At 31.0% G+C, this 20,526-nt stretch overlaps 1 protein-coding gene across 4 annotated transcripts in view; it reads right to left on the bottom strand.

The window, feature by feature from the left end:
- The window catches only part of LOC117174672 (G-protein coupled receptor moody-like), a 52,458-nt gene that overhangs the window by 12,374 nt on the left and 19,558 nt on the right, over positions 1 to 20,526 (bottom strand). For 3 of the 4 annotated variants that reach the window (XR_004467334.1, XM_033363967.1, XM_033363965.1), the window contains exons 3-8: positions 14,416 to 14,556; positions 10,247 to 10,417; positions 9,901 to 10,028; positions 9,572 to 9,725; positions 6,527 to 6,726; positions 5,415 to 5,594 (exon numbers count right to left, since the gene is read on the bottom strand). Coding sequence is in view for 3 of the 4 variants with exons in the window: in XM_033363967.1 (XP_033219858.1) it covers positions 5,415 to 5,594; positions 6,527 to 6,726; positions 9,572 to 9,725; positions 9,901 to 10,028; positions 10,247 to 10,417; positions 14,416 to 14,556 (974 nt within the window). In the remaining variant the exon portion in view is untranslated. Of the gene's footprint in view, positions 1 to 5,352; positions 5,595 to 6,526; positions 6,727 to 9,571; positions 9,726 to 9,900; positions 10,029 to 10,246; positions 10,418 to 14,415; positions 14,557 to 20,526 lie in introns of all 4 variants that reach the window. The other variant, XM_033363968.1, reaches the window with a different exon arrangement.

Below are 20,526 nucleotides of genomic sequence, written 5' to 3' on the forward strand. Positions count from 1 at the left end.
AGTACTTTTCGGACGGTATCAAAAAGTTAGAAAATCGTTGGACTCGCTGTATCAACCTAAAAGGAGAGTATGTTGAAAAATAAAACCGACTTTGGCCAAAAAGACGTCTCCGTGTTTCATTTTTCAGGGACTTATCAGACTGCCTAGTACGTGAACCTATCAAGAAAAGGATGAGAGTAAAATTAAAACGATTACCACGAAATTCCTGCGCATGATGTGCGGCAAAACATATGGAAAAGAAATCGTTTAAGATGGTTCGAGGAAGATGAGATAATAGAAGATGAATGACTAACAAAACAAGTGTATCAAGGAAAAGTAAATGGCAGTGTTCACAGAAGCGAACCGCGAATTAGAAGGTGTGATTGAGATCCTAATTCGAAGAGACATAAGAAGACCTTGGATACGAATGGGCCCGAGTAGGGTTCTTCGCATGGCGACTTTGAGACCCTTCCCTAGGGTTATTGGTAAAGAGGTTGATCAGCAGATTGGGTCGGAGCAGTGTTGCGGAACATACGTATTATTTAAATAAATAAAACAAAAATTCTAGATAAATTAAAAAAATCTATACCTCCATCCTCACATTTTGAATTTTACTCTATATATATATACGTTGTTATTGTTCATTGAAAATCTTATACTAGCTTAGTGTGACATCAGTTCTTTACACATAAATATCGAATAAAGATAAATTGAATTAACAACATTACGAAGCATGCCGTGGTGAAAGTTTCAGGTGAGAATTCATTCAGAACCAATCCAAATAAAATTGTTCGAAAATCTGTATCCGATTTATTCCGAATCACTCTGAACCAATCCAAAAAATGTCAAATGGCATATGATGCAAATCGGTTAAAAATTAGACCAACTTAATATTAGTTAATCCAAACTTCCAATCCGAATCACCATAAATCAATTCGAACAAACTTGTCAATCGGAATTAATTCAAGTTCGGACTAGATAGAATTGGTTTAGATACAGATTTCGGAATATGTAATTTGGATTGGTTCGGAATAAATTCCTAGCCGAAACTTTTAAGCAGGTTTCATAGCGTTGTTCATTTAACCTTTTTTTCTTTTACTTCTTTGAAGTAACTAGTTACAGTAAAGTTGCATCCAAATCTTTATAATTGCAGTTCCAGTTACTACACCGAAAAAAATATGTAACTATATTAGTTCAATAATACCTTGAACTAATACGTTTCGCATTAATTAGAACTCAGTAGGCAAAAAAGTCGAACTGGATCTCTTCATTTAATTTGTAATTTTATCGGTTTGAATATAGAACCGAAGCTATAGCAATACGGAATTACATGGATTAAGTAAATATTGAAATGGAACAGTTCTTCATGTAAAACTCGCATCATTCATAACATGAATATCAGCTGTTTTAAATGATCGAAACAGATACTGTTCCACTTTTGTATCGGGTACGTAACAAAATTTGAATCGCAGTGCTTCGATATAGATATACTCGCTATGCTTCGCTCCGTTCGACTCTGCTGGTTCGAATGACGACGAACATCGAGGATCCAACGAATCTCTAACGTTTAAATTTGAAAGCACGCGAGATTTGATATTTAAACAATTATTCTTTAATTTTTCCCAACACATATTGTCCGGCGCCTCAACTCGGCACAATGTTCACGCGAAGCTCCTACGTTACAGATTCTTTGGATCCTCACTGTTCGTCGTCATTCGAACCAACAGAGTCGAATGGAGCGAAGCATAGCGAGTATATCTATATCGACGCACTATGATTCAAATTTCGTTACGTACCCTATACAAAAGTGGAACGGTATATGTTTCGATGCTTTAGAACATCTGACATTTAACTTATGAATGTTGCGAGATCTACATGAAGAACTGCTCCATTTCAATACTTACTTAACCGATGTAATTCGGTATTGCTATAGCGTCGGTTCTATACACAAACCGACAAAATTACAAATTAAATGAAGAGATACAGTTGGACTTTTTTACCTACTGAGTTCTAATTTATGCGAAGCGTATTAGTTCAAGGTATTATTGAACTAATATAGTTACATATTTTTTCGGTGTAGAGAATGTAACTGTACGTTACCTTCTACGATAATTTAAATTAATTCCCTTATTTTTATATATAAAAATGAAAATGAAAAACCTTCTACGATAATTTAAATTAATTTCCTTATTTTTATATATAAAAATGAAAATGCTTAACATGATAATTCATACAAACCTAACTCAAACAGAAAAAAGCATTAGTAGAAGTAAATTGAAGAAAAAAAACGCAGAATACGTTTCGGCAAGTGAACGTAGTTGCACTAACTTTCTCCGAGCCGGCTTGGTTTTGCTCTTACTAACAATTAGTTGATGCTATAAAGCTACGACACTTCTCGTTTCCCGATTTCTCCTTCGTTCGCTTCCCCTCACTCCTTGTCTCATCTCACGTACACGCATGCGTGGTCGGCTACGCCTACTGCGCAGTGATCCCAACTTTGGCATGTAGTGCTACTGCGCTTGCCCGGCGCAGCGAGTCTCATTGGTCGCTGTTGGCGCGTGTCACAAAATGGCATAATTAACAATTATCGAAATTAAAATAGATTATGATGGTAAATTATCCATTAATATCAGAAATAACGCAATTTGTGGTGTAAGGTTAGACAAAAATACAAATGCGAATATTTGGTAAACAATAGCACATTTTGTTTCAATTCAAAAGATGAATTTATATTTCATTGACAAAGGTTTATGAAGAACAAAAATGTTTATTTAACGAGCCATGTGTATAGCGAAATATTGGTACAAATAGCCGCATTTTTTAGTACCAATAGACACTGTCTGGATTTTTATTATCAGCAATAATGATTTTTGTTCCTTTTTCTCATTATGAGCGTCATTATTTGGCTTCTCTGAATTAAAAATAACTGTTCTGAGCTGAGAACGTTATTTACAGGTATTTAATTAGCATTATTATTTTTTTTACTGGCAATTTTTACATGAAATTGTGTGAATATTCATACATATTATATTAAATGTTAGCAATATATTTATTTTAAAATTCGTTAGTGAAATAAAAGTTAGTCTTTGGAACTAAAAAAAACTCTTAATCACAATTTGCGTATTTGTGATATTAATGTACAATTTATAATAAGTATTGGGAATGGTGGTCTACCATTTCGCCACATGGTGCCGAAAAATGGTACTACAAAGAGTAGGTACAATTTTAAACACGTATTTTAATTTTTGCATAAAAGTGTTTTTACGATTGTTTTGCGACATATAAAACAATGATTGAATACTAAAAACAAATATTCATAAACAACAAATAGTTTTAGATAGAATTCCCATCTTACTCAGTAAAAAAACACATTTTTGTAAAATAGGTTTTAAAAAAATACAATTATTTCATTATTTCATGTGAGTTTAAATGCATCTTAAACTTAAATAAACATTATATTAATTTATGTAACACTAAATTTCATCCATATTATGCAAATGATGCGAATAATAGACGACTGGAATTAATATAAGAAGGCTAACGTATCTTTTAGATTAGATTTTTAAATAGTAAATATTTCATGAATAAATTAATAAAAATTTACTTTGAGTTTATTTTTGCTTTAAAATAAGTCCATTTAAGTTTATAATCTTTTGAAAATCACAATAAAGAGAACAATAATTGTTTTTTTTTAATATCTCTGTCAAAACGTGTGGTTTTTCACTGTATCATATATAAATTCCATCTAAAACACTTTGTTACTGATAAAGACTTATTTTTATTAACCAATAAATAGTTTAAACTTCACAAAAAAATGGTTTGAATTGCGCGTCAAAAGCGACCAAGGACGGTCGCTTCACCGGGCAAGCGCAGTATCTAAACATGCTAAAGTAGGGATCACTGCTATTGCGCCGAACACGGCTTGACGCAGGAGAGAGGGTTATCTGACACTTCCTGTTCGCTTCCCTTACAGCCCTGAAAATGAGAATTTTCGTAGAGTCTGCTGCACTAGTTAAATATATGTGGTGGCTCAGGATGCAAGGGCCCTTATGGTAGGTATGCAGTTACACCAAACTCTCGGTTGACGATCTAGCGGTTCAGGAATTCCTAGAACTGCTGGCCCCTTCAGTTCCTCAGCTCGAATGGTAGGAGACGGTTGTCACTCATGCCTCAAAAACACCAGCAGCATAACGCGAAGGCGCAGTGCTCCAGTACACACTCAAGTATATTGCGCAATATCATGTATTCCAATTGGAAAAGGTTTAGGCTACCCCCGACACTGTTCTTAAACCGCGGGTTTGGTGTACATACAATATCTATATAGCCGGAGAAATTCAAGACACTTCAACCCTAAAAAACCATATCGGTTGAAAAACGAGTCTCGCCGGGGCATTATTCAAGTTGAAACTTCAAAACCCCGTTTTTCACAGAGCTGGGAACAAAATACCTCAACTGCATTGCTGAAATAAATGTATTTTGGCTCCATATATTTGAAATACATCACAGGCAAAATACAATTCAGCTAATGTATTTCAAATAAAAAAATGTTGCGTTATTTGATAGAACATGTTTTCCTAATTTTTAACAGTTAAAAAAATGGTACAAGTGTCTCTTGACCCTTAAGTACAAAGCATTAAAAATGCAATAAATCCTGTAATTTTAAAAAGAATCACAAATGATTCACAGAGATGATTCCCGACTTTTTTGAAATTTGAAGGATTTCTTGTATTTTTGATGCTTTATTTCAAGGATCAAGAGTTCTGTTCAAAATTTATTTTGAAAATTAGAAAATCTTTTTTATTAAATTACACAAAATGAAGGGGGGGGGGGTCATAAATTTTGTAACTGTTATTAAGGCTTTAAACGTAAAATTATTGTATAATTTTGTACTTTAAATTTTAAAACAGACCATTCTTAACGTTTCCGTTTCAAATAGTACATCTTCAGTCATTTTGAATGTTAAATTATGCAATTTTATATTTTTGTTTTGTTCATACTGCCTAATAATCTTGGCGACATTGAAATCAAAATAAGGAGCTGACGACCAGCTACAGCCCTTATATTCAGAATGCAAGAACAATTATGAAAATATCCAGTGTATGTCGCTAATTGTCATTCATGATATAAAAAAAATGTCTAAGAAATATTTTTATTATTATTATTTTATCGAAACGACTTGAAAGGAAGCATCTTAAATGACGATCATATTTTATTCTGTATTATGAATGATTATTTTGAGCTAGTTCATATTTTGTTTGTAGTAGAAATGACTTCATTTGAAGAAAGAGATACGAGAGTCTACGTTAAATTTGATTCCATATATGATCATGCCAGTGCCAATATTAAAAAACCAACAGAGTGCCCTTCACTTACGAATAAGATAGCCGCGCTTCGTTTAGGTCAGAGTTTGGTGACCGTAACGAACTGGTGGTTACCTTGGCCTAAGTTGTTCTGTCCTGGGGCACTGCTTCCATGGGGTGTGAGGGAGGCTCTGATTCTGGAACAGCTGATCACACCAGCGTAAGCCTGTCGATACTGCTTATTCATGATCACGTAGATTATAGGATTCACACAGGAAGCGAAGTACAACAGCAAATAACCCATCACGTGTAATCCTGAATTGATTTAAAGATTTGTAGTTCTCTATTACATATATGTAAAATGTAAGAAATTGAAGAGAATAGAAATTGCAAATTAAAAAAGAAAAGATAAGACATTGACAGAAATTGATTGACCTCTTTCTACCTCAGAACATCCCTTATCTGGACTACAAACTTTTATATCCCAACTTATCCAAGTGTAAGATTCACTTTTATTACATTCTAGTTTTAAAGGATTTTGATTGTTTTCTAGAATAACTTGTACAATTTTATGGTATTTTATCTCATTTGTCTCTTCGATCAATTTTTATTTAATCTTTTTGTCAAACTTATTAATTAGATTCTGGAATTTTTCACAAAAACATTATGTTAAAGTAGTTTTTAAATTTATTTTAAAAAATAGAGAAAACAGAAACTATTCTATAATGAGTAGTTCATCCCTAGAGAATGGAAAAGTGGTTATAATCTGTTTGAAGATTTGAAGAAATATTTACTATGCGTAAATTTTGTTACCAACTGGAACTCAGCCACAATAAATTCATTTTATCAACTTTAATTATCATTTTTCTACCTCTAGTAATTTAACTTATTTCTGGTTCTACCATCACAATAAAATTAGCAAATATATTATTTTCTATACAAATTGTAAAGGATGATTATTTTAAGCTTTATCGCTTTAATATGGTATTTTTAATACTATAAAAAGAATACAAAAAAGACATAGAACATCTAAAAATACAAAAAAATATTTTTTGAAAGTTTTTGAGAAATTTTGTTTTAAATATTCTGGATGAAAATACTTGAGAAATATAAGGCTATTTCTAAATATCGTCACGCAGATCTAAGAAAATAAGGACTGCAGAGTGACGTCTCATATTTTATAGTCTAGTGATTCCTTTTTATTTAATCATCACTTGCGGTAGTAATTCTTGCTTCTAGATTCTTACCAGGATATCTGACCTCTGCATCTGCGACCTTTACGATCGTGATGGGAAGGTAACAAGCTACGAAGCTCAAGAAAATAGCGAGAACCATTTTTGTGATTCTCCACTCGCTTCGCTTCTGTTTAATCTCTCTGGTGTCTCGTCCAGCTGTGTGAGGTGACTTTACAGTTGAGGTTGCATGCTTTCTCATTGTAGCCTCGGATCTGGAGAACATCCATGAAAAGATCATATTTTTAATATCGTATATTGTAAAATTAAAAAATAATCAAATCGAGGGTTACATAAATAATCCGAATTTTTTAACCGAATGAAATAACACTGATTACAAGTAAAAAATTCTCAATTAGCTCATTTTATTCAGAGAAAATGGATATTATAAGAGCCAATATCTGCTATTCTTAATTGTAGGACAATGATCTAGATACTAATGTGTAATATGTTGATTTTAAAATTTAATATCTTTAATATCTGGGTACTTTTATAATTCGAATTTTAATACCTTAATTGATATTGAATTTAAATATCAACATAATGTGACAACTCAATATCTAGATAGTTGTCCTATATTTGAAAATCCATGTATTAAGTTTTAATATCCATTTTATTCCGTGCAAATTTCAGACTAGAGAGATTTACCTTTTTAAAAGTTGATGTGTTAGAATTTAATAACAATTTTACACAAATAAGAGTCCAAGAATTTAGCGACTTTAGATTCCAAGCAATCAAATTCCAAATTCCAAACAATGGTAAATTTTGATGCATTTATAAATTGAAATATTCCCATTTTTTATCTTGAAATCAAACAATTTATGCTTGATGAATCTGTTATACATCCATACATAAAAAAATGACCCCCTACGTAAGACTTTTTCTTTAGTAAGTGTATATAACTTTAACATTGGCGGAACGCACGGTGTGACCCCCCCCCCTTTGCCTCCCAAAGGCCATAAGTATTCTTTGAATGACCCCTGAGTTTAAATTAAATTTTACAAACATTACAATATACAGTCCAAAATCTAATAATTTTCAATTAAAGCGTTTAAAATTATACAATTTTAAATTTGAACCATTACAAAATAAACAATAATTTAACTATTTTAACTATTTTGATTATTTTAAATCGAACATAGAAGATGGAAAGGAATCCACTTGCGTATTGTACGCGGTAGAGACTTCACGCATAATAATGCATAATTTTTCAATATCTTTCCTTAACATATTCGCTTTCTCCGGACTCCCCCTGAGAAGTTTAATTTTGAATTATTTCGAGAACACTATTTATTGTTTGTAAAAATAAAGATTTTAAAAAATAAAAACCAATTTAAAAGTTTGTTTTAATTTATAAATCGTTATTTAAGTGATATGATAATGCAGAATAATGCATCATAACGCGTAATAGGCATAATATGGATTACTCCGTTTTTTTAAACGAGTGAATTCCACCTCAGTAGCACATATGCTGCACAATTCTGAAGCGTTTAAATTATATGTATACACAAATCTAAAATGAAAATCGTAGCAACTTGAAGAATTCTGAACTGTGATTGCAAATTATTAAACGATGATTTGAAATACCCATATTCTACACTAATCGACAATATTATCTACTTACTAGAGCAGAGTAAAAATGCTAAAATAGTATTGTTCACCACTAATAACTGTACCTACATGAAATTTTAGTTATTCAATTCAAAAGCGTAACGAAGGATAAGTGATTTCGACATTATGTTACTTATTTCGGATGCAAAAACACAAACCTTCGACTAGAATAAAACATGAAGGCTTAGGGAACTTCAAGCCTACCATTGCTGGGTCGTTTATGGTTAGATTAACCACAATTTAAAGTGAAATCAACCAAACTTTTAACATTGGACCAGCAGAAATGCTTATTTGAATTGAGGTATTACACGGATAAAACTGTTTTCTACGAATTTGTTTGAGATCAGGACTGTAGATTTATTAGAGCGTTATCTAAAGTTTGGTCTAGTTAGAAAAGGGCTGACCATTTCGAAATTGAGATATGTACAATTAAAAATCGCATCTTATGCATGGAAGGCCTATCCCAAGGTATTGAAAATGTAACATATTTTAGCATAACGCCTAAACGGTTCTGACAGTTTTTTTTTTCAAAAACTGAGGCACGGTAGAAGGACGCAATACAGAGATTCTGTGAAAAATTCAGAATTTTGATCTATTTCGTTTATGAAGTATAGCCCTGAAAGTATGAAAGAACAGAGAAGTCCGATAAGTTAGACACTCTCACACGCATTCAGTTGATCGACATGAAGTTGAAGCGTCTTCAATTGTTCTTCGCATGGATAGCTCTTTTTCTGAATTCATCCGTATAATACCTTAACTAAAATATTCTCTTGGACCCATCAAAATATTTGTTTGTATCAAACAAAAGATATGGCATAATCAACTAAATTTTACGAACAAACAAATTTTCCTGCGTTGACCAAATATTGTTTTGTTGGCCCAAAGGGTTGATTCAACCAAAATGTTGTTTATTCAACCAAATATTTTTCCAGGTTTGCAAGTATTTCGTATATCAAGAGACATAATCCAACTGTAACTGATTAAAATTGATAGAGCTAAAATTTAAAGGATCAAAATTTGAAGACAGTCCATAAATTGAATCTTCCAAAATAATATTGATTACGATTTCCGAAAAAGAAATACTGAATTTTCTCAATCTTGGCCATAATTATACGGAGAGATATGTAAGAATACTAGACTAAGCAATTTATTTTTTCCCAAGAAAAAGTCATTCCGTTTTAGTATGTGCGCTGGAACAATGCCGTTGAGAGACTTTGACTACATTTGCAGTTTTATGCAGAATAAAAACAATTGTACCAATTTAAAATGTAGAATTACGTGGAATTGCTATGGTTAAGGATTAAAATATGTTTTATAATTTGACAAAAAAATAAATTATAAGTACTGGGTCTCATTTAATAATGATATAGTATTAGTTTAGTTAAGAATTTCAGTCGAAAGTTTAATTATTATAGCAATAAAGACGAAATCATTATAATAAGACTTTACTTGTGCACGACCCAAAAAATTTTCGCATAGCACTTGATGATCACTATGCATGGTATGATGAATCCAGTGACGAAGAGAAAAGTTTTAGACGTGTATCCCCTTACGTCTCTCACAATTGAGCAAGTTTCCAGATTAGGGTCGTAAGCGAATTGTCCTGTAAGGTAGATTAATATTAGATTAAGAGTTAGATTTTTATATGTCCTGATTTGTATTATATTATATATCCCTAATTTATTGTTAATTAAATATTACTTTTGGATATTTTTATGATTAATTACTAATTTTTTTCTACGATTGGATACCTAAAATATTTTTATTTCGATTCTTACCCCACGCCCCAACTAAGGTGGGAGTTTGCATTCCATACGAAAACAGCCAGCAGAACAATATCATCATGGCTATCCAGTGTTTTTTGTACACTTTGCTGTACATATTATGATGAGTAATCATAATGTACCTGTTGGATCATTAAAGATATTAATTTTATATAATATACATACAACTTTTTGGAGGAAAAAATGAAATTTTAATATCCTGTTCAATAATTACTGCACATTTACTCTGCAATGAGTTTTCTGATTTTATACATATTTATTACAAATAAAGATCGAGATTTTAAAAAGGAAATTAAAAAATTAATTTTCTAGTTTAGAAAGTAAGTTTTGTAAACATTACCTATTCACAGTGATTGCTCCTACAAGAAGAAGACTGACACCGACATTTCCATACCTCAAAAATGGCACCAGTACACAAAGAAATCTGATGTCCGCCCAACTCGCATCGATAAATCGAATTGAATCGAAAGGTAGTACGAGGAGGCAGAATATGAAGTCCGCCACACATAAACTAGAAAAAAATTAAGCAATGGAGTCTGAATGTATGTATACAATGAGATTATAAAGGAAATAGTATACTTCACTAAAATTCACACAAAATAAGGTTATTAAATTAAATTATTACTTAAATCATAATCTCAAAACTATGTATCATAAGTTTTTGTACAAAGAAAAACGTCTGCCTGTTCCCTCACAAAATCTGAAGGTATGGGTCTGGATATTGGCTGATTTTTATTTAGAAACATTCAGGAATATTCTAGAAAATTAAAGCAATTTCAAATTCTAGTTTATCACAGAGCATTCTATAACATTCCCAAATATTGTAGAACATCTCAAAATATGTCAGGAAGCTCTAGAATATTGCAGAATTCCAGACAAAACAATGAGGATTCTGATTCCAGAACAGTGAATATTTTAAACAGTTCAGAAATTGTTTAATGTTGTGGAATCGGATCAAGGCCATGTGATGATTTTTTCACATCCAACTAATCTCCACACGAAACGAGATATTAAGTTAAAATTTTGAGATATTAAATAAGAAGCACTAAGAAACTTTTGTCTGGTCCTAAATTTTTATGACTAAAAAAAAAAACTTTTTTAAAATCGTAAAAAGTCATGAATAGACAAACGTTTCTTAGAGCTTCTTATTTAATTTCCCAAATTTTCAGCTCGATGTCGCGTTTCTTGTGAACGTAGAGTTCGGTTTGAAAAAAATGCAAAAATTGTCTTTGAGGTTACGCTCAAATGGCCTTCAAATGTAAATTCATTTTAAAATTCAGTATGTACATGAGACATGAACTACGATGATAACATAAATTTAACACTGATGGAATATCATTTTATAAATTCAACTGTAACTGAATTCATCAGATTTTGAAAACGATTGGGAATTTAAGTTTTTTATTTATTTGTAAGAACAATCGAAAAAACGCTTCTATTATTTGAAAATGTAAAATTCAAACTGGAATATATCGAAGTTTATAAATTTTTTAAATCAAAAGAATCTAAATTTCGACGCTTCAGGTTCAATAAGCATAAAAGAAGAACAATAAATATACAGATACTTATTAATTATCAGGATCTTCCATTCATAGCACTTCGATATTTCCCAAATTATAATGTATAGGGTAGAAACTTCAGGAATTCATAGAATTCACATACATCAAGGGATTTATTCAATTACTTCAAAGTTTAAAACATCAATTAAACATTCTTTCGAATTTCACATCTAAACGGAGAAAAATAGATGTTTGCACATACTATTTAGATATTAATAGGTAATTTTATTATTGATGTAGGTTTTTTGGCCAGGGAAATTAATTAATATTTTAAGATGTAAATTTTGTTTGTCTACTTGGTCATAATCAATATTATTATAATATTGATTAATTTTTAAGATTGCGAAAAAAATGCTCTCTAGCTGCGCCGCCCAGGTCCTTCAGATTTCCGGTCTGATGCTCTACCAACTGAGCTACGGAGAGACGAGAATATTTGATTCAACATCTCCTTACAAGCAGAATGTCAACGTTATTTATTATACTTGTAAGATTTTTCTTTCTAAACATGAATTCATATTTTATTATTGATGTAGGTTTTTTTACCAGGGAAATTAATTAATATTTTAAGATTTTATTAATATGTTAAGAACAAAATTAACATCTTAAAATATTAATTAATTTCCCTGGTCAGAAAACCTACATCAATAATAAAATATGTATTCATGTTTAGAAAGAAAAATGTTACAAGTATAAGGAATGACGTTGACATTCTGCGTGTAAGGAGATTGTGAAGAAAATATTCTCGTCTCTCCGTAACGCAGTTGGTAGAGCATCAGACCGGAAATCTGAAGGACCTGGGCTCATATCCCAGAGGAGCTAGAAAGAATTTTTTCACAATCTTAAAAATTAATCAATATTATAATAATATTAATTATGACTAAGTAGACAAACAAAATTAACATGTTAAAATATTAATTAATAGGTAATATCTTAGCGATTTAACTTTGGCAGAGACATCTAGATACTGAAGTAGAACATCCGTAGATATTAAAAAGAAGATTTTAACTGAAAATATCCAAGATATTAGAGGGCAGAATCTAAGATATTCTATAAATATTTTGTAATTGTTCAAAAATTACCTGTAAAGCTTGCCATTTTCTATAAAATGCAAAATAATGTAAATGTCATAGTCCTCTGTTTTTAAAATCCGAATCTTCAAGCATTCGCCTTTTTGCATAAATTATGCGATTTTTGTGTTGAACAGATAACACACTGTTCAAGGCTAATATGAAAGAGGCCTGTAGCTGAGTCCTCATTTTTTTGAGTAAATTATAACATATTCAAAAACATTTAATTTAATTTCCACCAAAACTTATAGTGCAATAGATATCGGAAAAACCACAATACACACAACGAAAGCTCAAGATACAGACAAAGCGGGGTTAAAATATTTTGTCGCCACGCCACACGTCAAATAAAAATGTTGCTTTTTTGATATCTTAGATATTAACTGTGAATATCACACATTTTATACTTTCAATATCAACAGATATTAGAGGGCAATATCTGTTTATATTGAAAGTATAAAATATGTGATGTTAACAGTTAATATCTAAAATATTAAAAAAGCTAAATTTTATCGGAGCAAGGTCGCTGACGTGTGGCGTGGAGACAAAAGATTTTATCTGTATCTTGAGCTTGCATCGTGTGTATTGTGGTTTTCGGATATCTATTGCACTATAAGTTTTGGTGGAAAATGGATTAAATGTTTTTGGATATGTTATAATTTTCTCAAGAAAATGAGGACTCAGCTGCAGGCATCTTTCATATTAGCCTTGAACAGTGTGTTATCTGTTTAACACAAATTCGCATAATTATGCAAAAATCCGAATGCTTGATGATTCGGATTTTCAAAACAGAGGACTACGATATTAACATTCTTTTGTATTTTACAGAGAATGGCATGCTTTAGAGGTAATTTTTGCATAATTAAAAAGTATTTCTTGAATATCTTAGATTCTGCCCTTTAATATCTTGGATATTGCCAGTTAAAATCTTCTTTTTAATATCTACGGATGCTCTACTTCAGTATTTAGATTTCTGTCCCATAGTTAAATCGCTAAGATATTACCTATTAATATCCAGATAGTCTGTGCTAACATCTATTTTTCTCCGTGTACCAAGCGTTCCGACACACACACACATTTTTTTCAACTTTTTCAGTTCGAGTCAGATTGTACTTGTGTATCATTTTATCTTTTGAACCGCAGAACTCGCTTTGTACTATTAGATCCCATACTTTTGGTTGCTTTGGAACAATTTACTATTTTGCGTTCATTTCAGCAAGAGAGGTTAGTTTTTGTTGCAGCTTCCTTGGATCTAAAAAACGGTTCTAATAGAAACCTCAGTTTTTTCTGTGAGTGATCATCAATTTTTAAATTTCTTTTGATCGAATTCATATTTTTGACATTTTTATCAAATTTATAGACGATTTAGGTTATCAATTCTGATTTTTAATAGAAGAAGAAAACAAAAATTCTATAAAACCAGGAAATTTATGATCTGCAGAAGTATCATGGAGACCTTCACTAATCTTGAACCTAAAGTGTCTTTTCGAGAAAGTATATTGCTTCTACCTCTTTAAGAAAAGGTGGCCGTAAACGAGAAACAGTTGCAGATTAAATCTTATGTGGATAAACAAATTGCTTCTAACCTTTGTTATAGCTAGTTTTAGAAAATGCAAAGTAATATAGTTAAAGACATGAGAATGATAAGTGAATAAGAGCCATTTAAAGGGGGCACCTTGAATACGTTATTTGAGTAAAAAACGCTTATTATAAACCTTAAAAAATAATTTTTCATATATTTCTAATAGGTTTCAAAGATATAAACATAATTAATCTTACTAAAATAGAAACAATGCAGAATTTTGATCTCGCAAAAATAAACTTTACGATTACTCTGAAGAAAATTGTAGAATGAGTTTATATCCTTTATATCCTAAACGTACCTTATGATAAATGCAGCTGCGACGTTTCGTACTTTGGGATATTTGCTCAAGGCTATGATAGTCAATAAATTTCCCAGCAAGCCGACGATCATAATTAAAATTGAGACTACAGCTGCAAAAGTTCGCAGAGGTTTGGAAAATCTGCAAATAAATAAGAAATCATAATTAATTATTTAATTTTCTTTGAAGAAATTTTTGATCATAACTTCATTAGTTAAAAATATATTCACTATATTTTTCAAAAGAATAAGGTTGTTATCTATTGAGTCCTTTTGGGAGTAAGCTTAAACTCATTCGTTTTTAAACGCGTTACACTAACGGGGATTAAATAATTGACATATTAAGGATAAGTGAAGGATATGCAGGACAATAAATAGATTAAATATACAAAATTCTAAAGTATAGTCTTTTATTCCAAAATTGAGATTGGAATAAACGGTTTTTTTCGGTCTCTTAATGACACTCTTGTAGCATTATAAATATTGAGTATTCTAATATTACGCCGCCTTCGGTCGGTAACATCAAAATCTGTAAGGCTATACCACTTGGTGGACTGCAAAGCATTGTTGAGATAGGATTTTGACTAAAAGTAATTAATTTCGGCAAAATTAAGTAAAAAATCGTGATATACCTTTGCTTTTAAGAAAGAAAAGCCATTTATTTCATTATTGTTGGCAATTTGGAAAATGCCTGATTAGGCAATTCATCACGAAAAATTATAATTGGCCGTAATTAAGGTTAGAACCTCAATTGCCGGCGACTGATGTCATAATACTTTACGATAATAAGTGATTTTAAGTAGTTTCATATCAAATAAATTTATATTAAAGAAGACTTTAAAGGATTTAAAAAAGACTTTAAGTGATCTTAGGGTTTCTCAAGAGATTTTTAACGATTTCAACAAATTTGAAAGGATTTTAAAAAATTGCAGAACAATTGAACGACTTTGAAGGAATTTTAAAGATTTTTTTAAGAATCCAAAAAAGTTTAAAGATTTGCAAGAGATTTAATCAAATTTTAAGGCAGTTTAGGTGATTTCAAAGAATGTCAAGCGAGTTACAGAAAAGTTGTTTAAAAAGATTTTAATGAATTTGAAAAGATTTCAAGGGATGTAATTTTTTAAAATATTTTAAGGAATTTCATAAAACTCCAAGGATTTCAATTAACTGTACTGAAGTTCGAAAATTGTAAATGATTTTAAAGAAGTTGAAGGAATTAAAAAAAATTGGAGTAGTTAAAGGATTAAAAAAAAACTGAAAGAATTTCTGAAAATTCAAGTCATTTTAAGGAATTACCATAGGGAATTGGCGGGATTCCATGATTTTTTTTAAAGGATTAAGAAAAAATTCTAAAACATTTCAAGATTTAAAATAAATTTAAAAAAAATTCAAGACAGTTTTAGTTAGTTTAAAGACTTTAAAGCTGTTTAGAAAGTTTAAAAAAAGTTATTTAAAAAGATTTTAATAAATTTTAAGAGACTTCAAGGGATTTAAAAAATTTAATAAATTAAGGATTTTCAAGAGATTTAAAGGAGTCTACAAAAAATTAAGGATTTTAAGAGATTTTAATTAATTTTAGTCAATTTAAAAAATTTGTAAATGTTGTCAAAGAAGTTGAATGGAGTTCAAAAAAATGCGGAGGACTTCAAGGATTTTCATGAAATCAAATGATTTTAAGGAATTACTAGGGACTTGGCGGAATCTTAAAGTTTCTTTTTAAAGGATGTAAAAATAATCCAAAAATAGTTAAAAAAGATTCAAAGATTTACAAGAGATTTTATAAAATTTTAAGACGGTTTTAGTGGTCTTAAAGAATTTCAAGCGAGCTTTTGAAAACTTATTTAAAAAGATTTTAATGAATTTGAAAAAATTCAAACATTTTAAGGATTTTAAAGAGATTTAAAGGAATTTAAGAAAGTTTAAAGGATTTTAAGAGATTTAAATTAATTTAAGTCAATTTCGAGGTACTTCGAAAGATTTTAAAAGATTGAAAGAAGATGAAGGGGTTTTAAAAAAATCGGAAGAGTTTAAGGATTATCAAGAAATCTTACAGGATGTCTGAGAGTTCAAGTGATTTTAAGGAATAACTAGGTTCTCGACGGGATTTTAAAGTTTATTTTTAAATGATTAAAAATATTTTTATAAGTTTTAGTGACTTTAAAGAATGTTAAGCAATTAATTAAAAGTCATTTGAAAATATTTTAAGTTATTTCCAAAAATTTAAAGATTTTAAGGCTTGCCAAGAGATGTAAAGGAATTTAAGAATATTTTTAAAATTTTACGTGATTCAAACTAATTTTAGTCAATTTCGAGATACTTCGAAAGATTTGAAATTATTGCAAAGAATTTAAAGGGATTTAAAAAACAGTCGGAGAAGTTTAAGGATTTTCTGATCTTTGAAAAACACACTTTAACGAACTACCAAAATTCAAAAATTTTGACCGCTAACTATCCCAAAAATGCAACCTATCCTCAATCACGGCACATTATATTTTTTTTTGATGGATTGTCCAAATCGCACACTTCCCCAATTGCTAACAATAATTAAAGAAATAGCTTTTCTATCTGAGAAGCAAAGGCATATCACGATTTCACATTTACTTTCGTCTATAAAAATTAGTTTTAGTCAAACTCCTATATGCTTTGCAGTCCACCAAGTGGTAGAGCCCCATAAATTTCGACGTTACCGATCGTGTATGGCGTAATGTTAGAATACTCAATTACTTATAGATATTACTCAATCCTGTTATCCATCTTGTATGCAACTCGTTATTCGATGCAACCAAGTGCAATGAAAACTTCATTGCTTAGTATTTACCTAAGTCATTTAAGGGGGTTTACTCTAGTAATTATAGTGTCACTGAAAGAGTAAGAAATTCCAAAACATTCAAACAATTTCAATTTAGGTATAGTTTGAGTCTTTTATAATGATGGTAACTAACAGACTATATGCCGACACGAAAGACAAATATATATTAGATAAATTTAACTGCCAATTAATAGATAGTAATACAAACAATTAAATATAATATTAATGTTTATATATTTTTATTTTTGACACTTACGAAAAAATGTTATATTTTCTAATTACATGTTTATTAGGATAGAGTGAAAATGTCGTCAGTAACCAGATACTGTGAGTCAAGCAAAAAAGTTAAAGTTTTGCATTTAAAAGCAGTAAAATTAAAATTTTAAAAATAGTTATAACCTTTTAGCCCACAAATAAAATTTTATAAATTCTCAAATTCGAAAGTAAACAGAAGAGAATATACGCGATTTCAATTGTTTTTTACTTCATTCAGATTCCAAACCACAAATTTCCTCTGCTTTGGCTAAAATGATTAAATTTTTTTTAGCATTTTCACTCCGCCCTAATATTTACATCTAACTACCCTGAAAAGACAAGTTTATTGAATGATCTGGGAGACACAAATAATTTAAAAGAATTTAAACGGCCATAACATCCTCTCTAGAAATTGAATTTTTTCTGCGCGCCCGAATGTTTACAAAAATGAAATAAAGACTTCACTCGGTAATTTGTTTAAAATAGATAAGAAACAGAATAAATGGATTTGACGTCAAAAACCCTTTGAAAATCGCTTATGAAAAACTAAAAGCTATATTAATTAAATGATAGAATGATTAAAGAAACAAAAAGAGAATACTCAAACGACTACTTAGTCATGGAAAGTAAAGATAAAATCAGAAATAAAGACGAGCTGAAAAAACAAAACGACTTTGAAGGAAGCAGAAAACTGCTTCATAAAAAAATTTATTGACCTAGAAAAAGCTTTTGACAAGGTGGATAGAAGTAAACTTTGGGAAGTCTTGAAAGAGTACAGTGTCAAAGGATGGTTCCTACAAGCTATAAAAAATATATACGGGTAGCAAAGCGAGTGTAGGGTAAATGGGCCATTGAGTGACTGTTTCGATATTATTCAAGATGTAATACAAGATTGCGTTATGTCCTCATGGCTTTTTATTATATTTATGAACAAGTGTCTAAGAATGGCCCTCTTCGACGAAGAAGGTCTCAATTTCGAGACAGTAAGGGTACTTTATTTGTACCGACTGTGCTATACGGTAACGAGACATGCGCCTATCAAGAAAAGGATAATAGTAAAATTGACGCGATTGACATGAGATTCCTGCGCATAATATGCGGGAAAACTCTGATGGACAAAGTGAGTAAGGGGATAATTCTCATAGAATGTGGTGCAGAAGAGAAGCTAGTAGACACATGGGAAAGAAATCGGTTAAGATGGTTCGGACATGTTGAGAGAATGCCAAATAAACGACTAACGAAACAAGTGCATCAAGGTAAAGTAAATGGCAGCGTGCCCAGAGGTAGACAGCGGAAAGAATGGTTAGAATATGTGAATGAGACCCTAGTTAGAAGAGACATAAGAAGTCACAGAAACACGAGAGCCTGCATGAAAAAATGCATGGACATAAAAGAAGCTAGAGAAGTATGCTAGGACAGGAAAGTATAGCGGAAAATAGCGGATCAATGTGTCCACGCGGAATGAGATATCACATTTAAAATTTGACAGATTAAATAAAAGGCACTAAAGAACTTTTGTATACATGAATATTTTTATAATTTTAAAGAACGTTTAATTATAAATTGATGAAATAGGATATTATCATTCGAGTTATAGCACTTTGCAGATAATGTTTGGTTTGATGCACTTCAGATTGTTTGATTCGCGTATATTGAGCGCTGACACAAATTTTGGACTAAAACGTCTAAACCTTAAAAAAAATTAATGTAAGCAATAAAATTAGCACATTCGTTGCAAATAAAAAAATTTAGTATCTGCACACACATAATCTATCATTATTTTTGGAGCATTTTTAGCGATTTCCAGCGAAGAAAAAAAGAAACTTTGTACATCGACAAAGTCGAGATCACGTGACTAAGTTCGTTCATGAAATTTTTGTGTAGAGAATGACATGATTTTCATTTTTTTTGTCCTCACTACGTCCCCACGGATTGAGATATCGTGTTCAGGATTTAGGAAGTTATATAGAAAGCTCTAAGGAACGTTTGTATATATCAAAATTTTCATAATTACGAAGAAAGTTTTTTAGTAAAATACTACAGGAATAGGAAATAAACTTTTAACGTCGATAAAGTAGATACCTCGATTTAAAAAAATTGAGGAACATTTTAGAATATGATACTCGAAAATCCGTCCAAGTCCCATCTTGAGAAATGTGCATCTTCAGATAATAATTAAAATTTTCTACTGCTTATATATTCTTGTGAATTTTTTGTACTGGTGTGAAATAATTTTAAGAATAAAAATAAAACTTCGCCTGTTGGCGAAAGACAACGTGAGTCCGACGCTGAGTACCCGCTGGTTGGTTCACTGTGAACAATAGTTATCAGCTGATCGATTCAGCATCAAGAATTATGGAAGTTGGTTGAAGAACTCCGACGAGTAAATTTTAGCACATTGCTGGTGTTGATATGTTTCCAATTTGAAATTTATCTTTTATTTTTAGGACCAAAAAAATGAAAATCATTTTACACAAAAATTTCATGAACGAACTTAGTCACTTGATCTCGACTTTCTCGACGTTCAAAGTTTCTTTTTTTTCTGCACCAAAAATGATCTGCAAAGTGCTATAACACGAATGGTCATATCCTATTCCATCAATTTATAAATAAACTTTCTTTAAAATTACCAATATATTTATGTATACAAAAGTTCTTTAGTGCTTTTTATTTTATCTGTCAAAGTTTAAACACGATATCTCAATCCGTGCGGAGACAGTGAACACAAAAAAAAAATGTTCATAACCGGGGACTAGTTTGCTCACGTGGTCACCGAAGAGCATGCCCTTAAGATGGTTCGAGCATGTTAAGAGAATGCAAGATGAACGACTAACGAAACAAGTGTATTAAGCCAGTGGTCGGCAAACTTTTTGCTTCATTTTCAGGTATGGTCAGGCTCCACCCGACTTAATTTTTTCTACTACTTTTCGGTCTATTTATGTACCTTAGTGCAGTGGTCGGCACGCTCTTGCCCTGGGCAGGGTAGCCTGCCCTGGCTGCCCTGTGACCTACTCTCAGGGCAGTACCTGCGTGCTTGGCCAGATCATC

The sequence above is a fragment of the Belonocnema kinseyi genome, chromosome 6 (genome assembly GCF_010883055.1).
Source record: "Belonocnema kinseyi isolate 2016_QV_RU_SX_M_011 chromosome 6, B_treatae_v1, whole genome shotgun sequence".
In the NCBI taxonomy this organism is placed as follows: Eukaryota; Metazoa; Arthropoda; class Insecta; order Hymenoptera; family Cynipidae; genus Belonocnema; species Belonocnema kinseyi.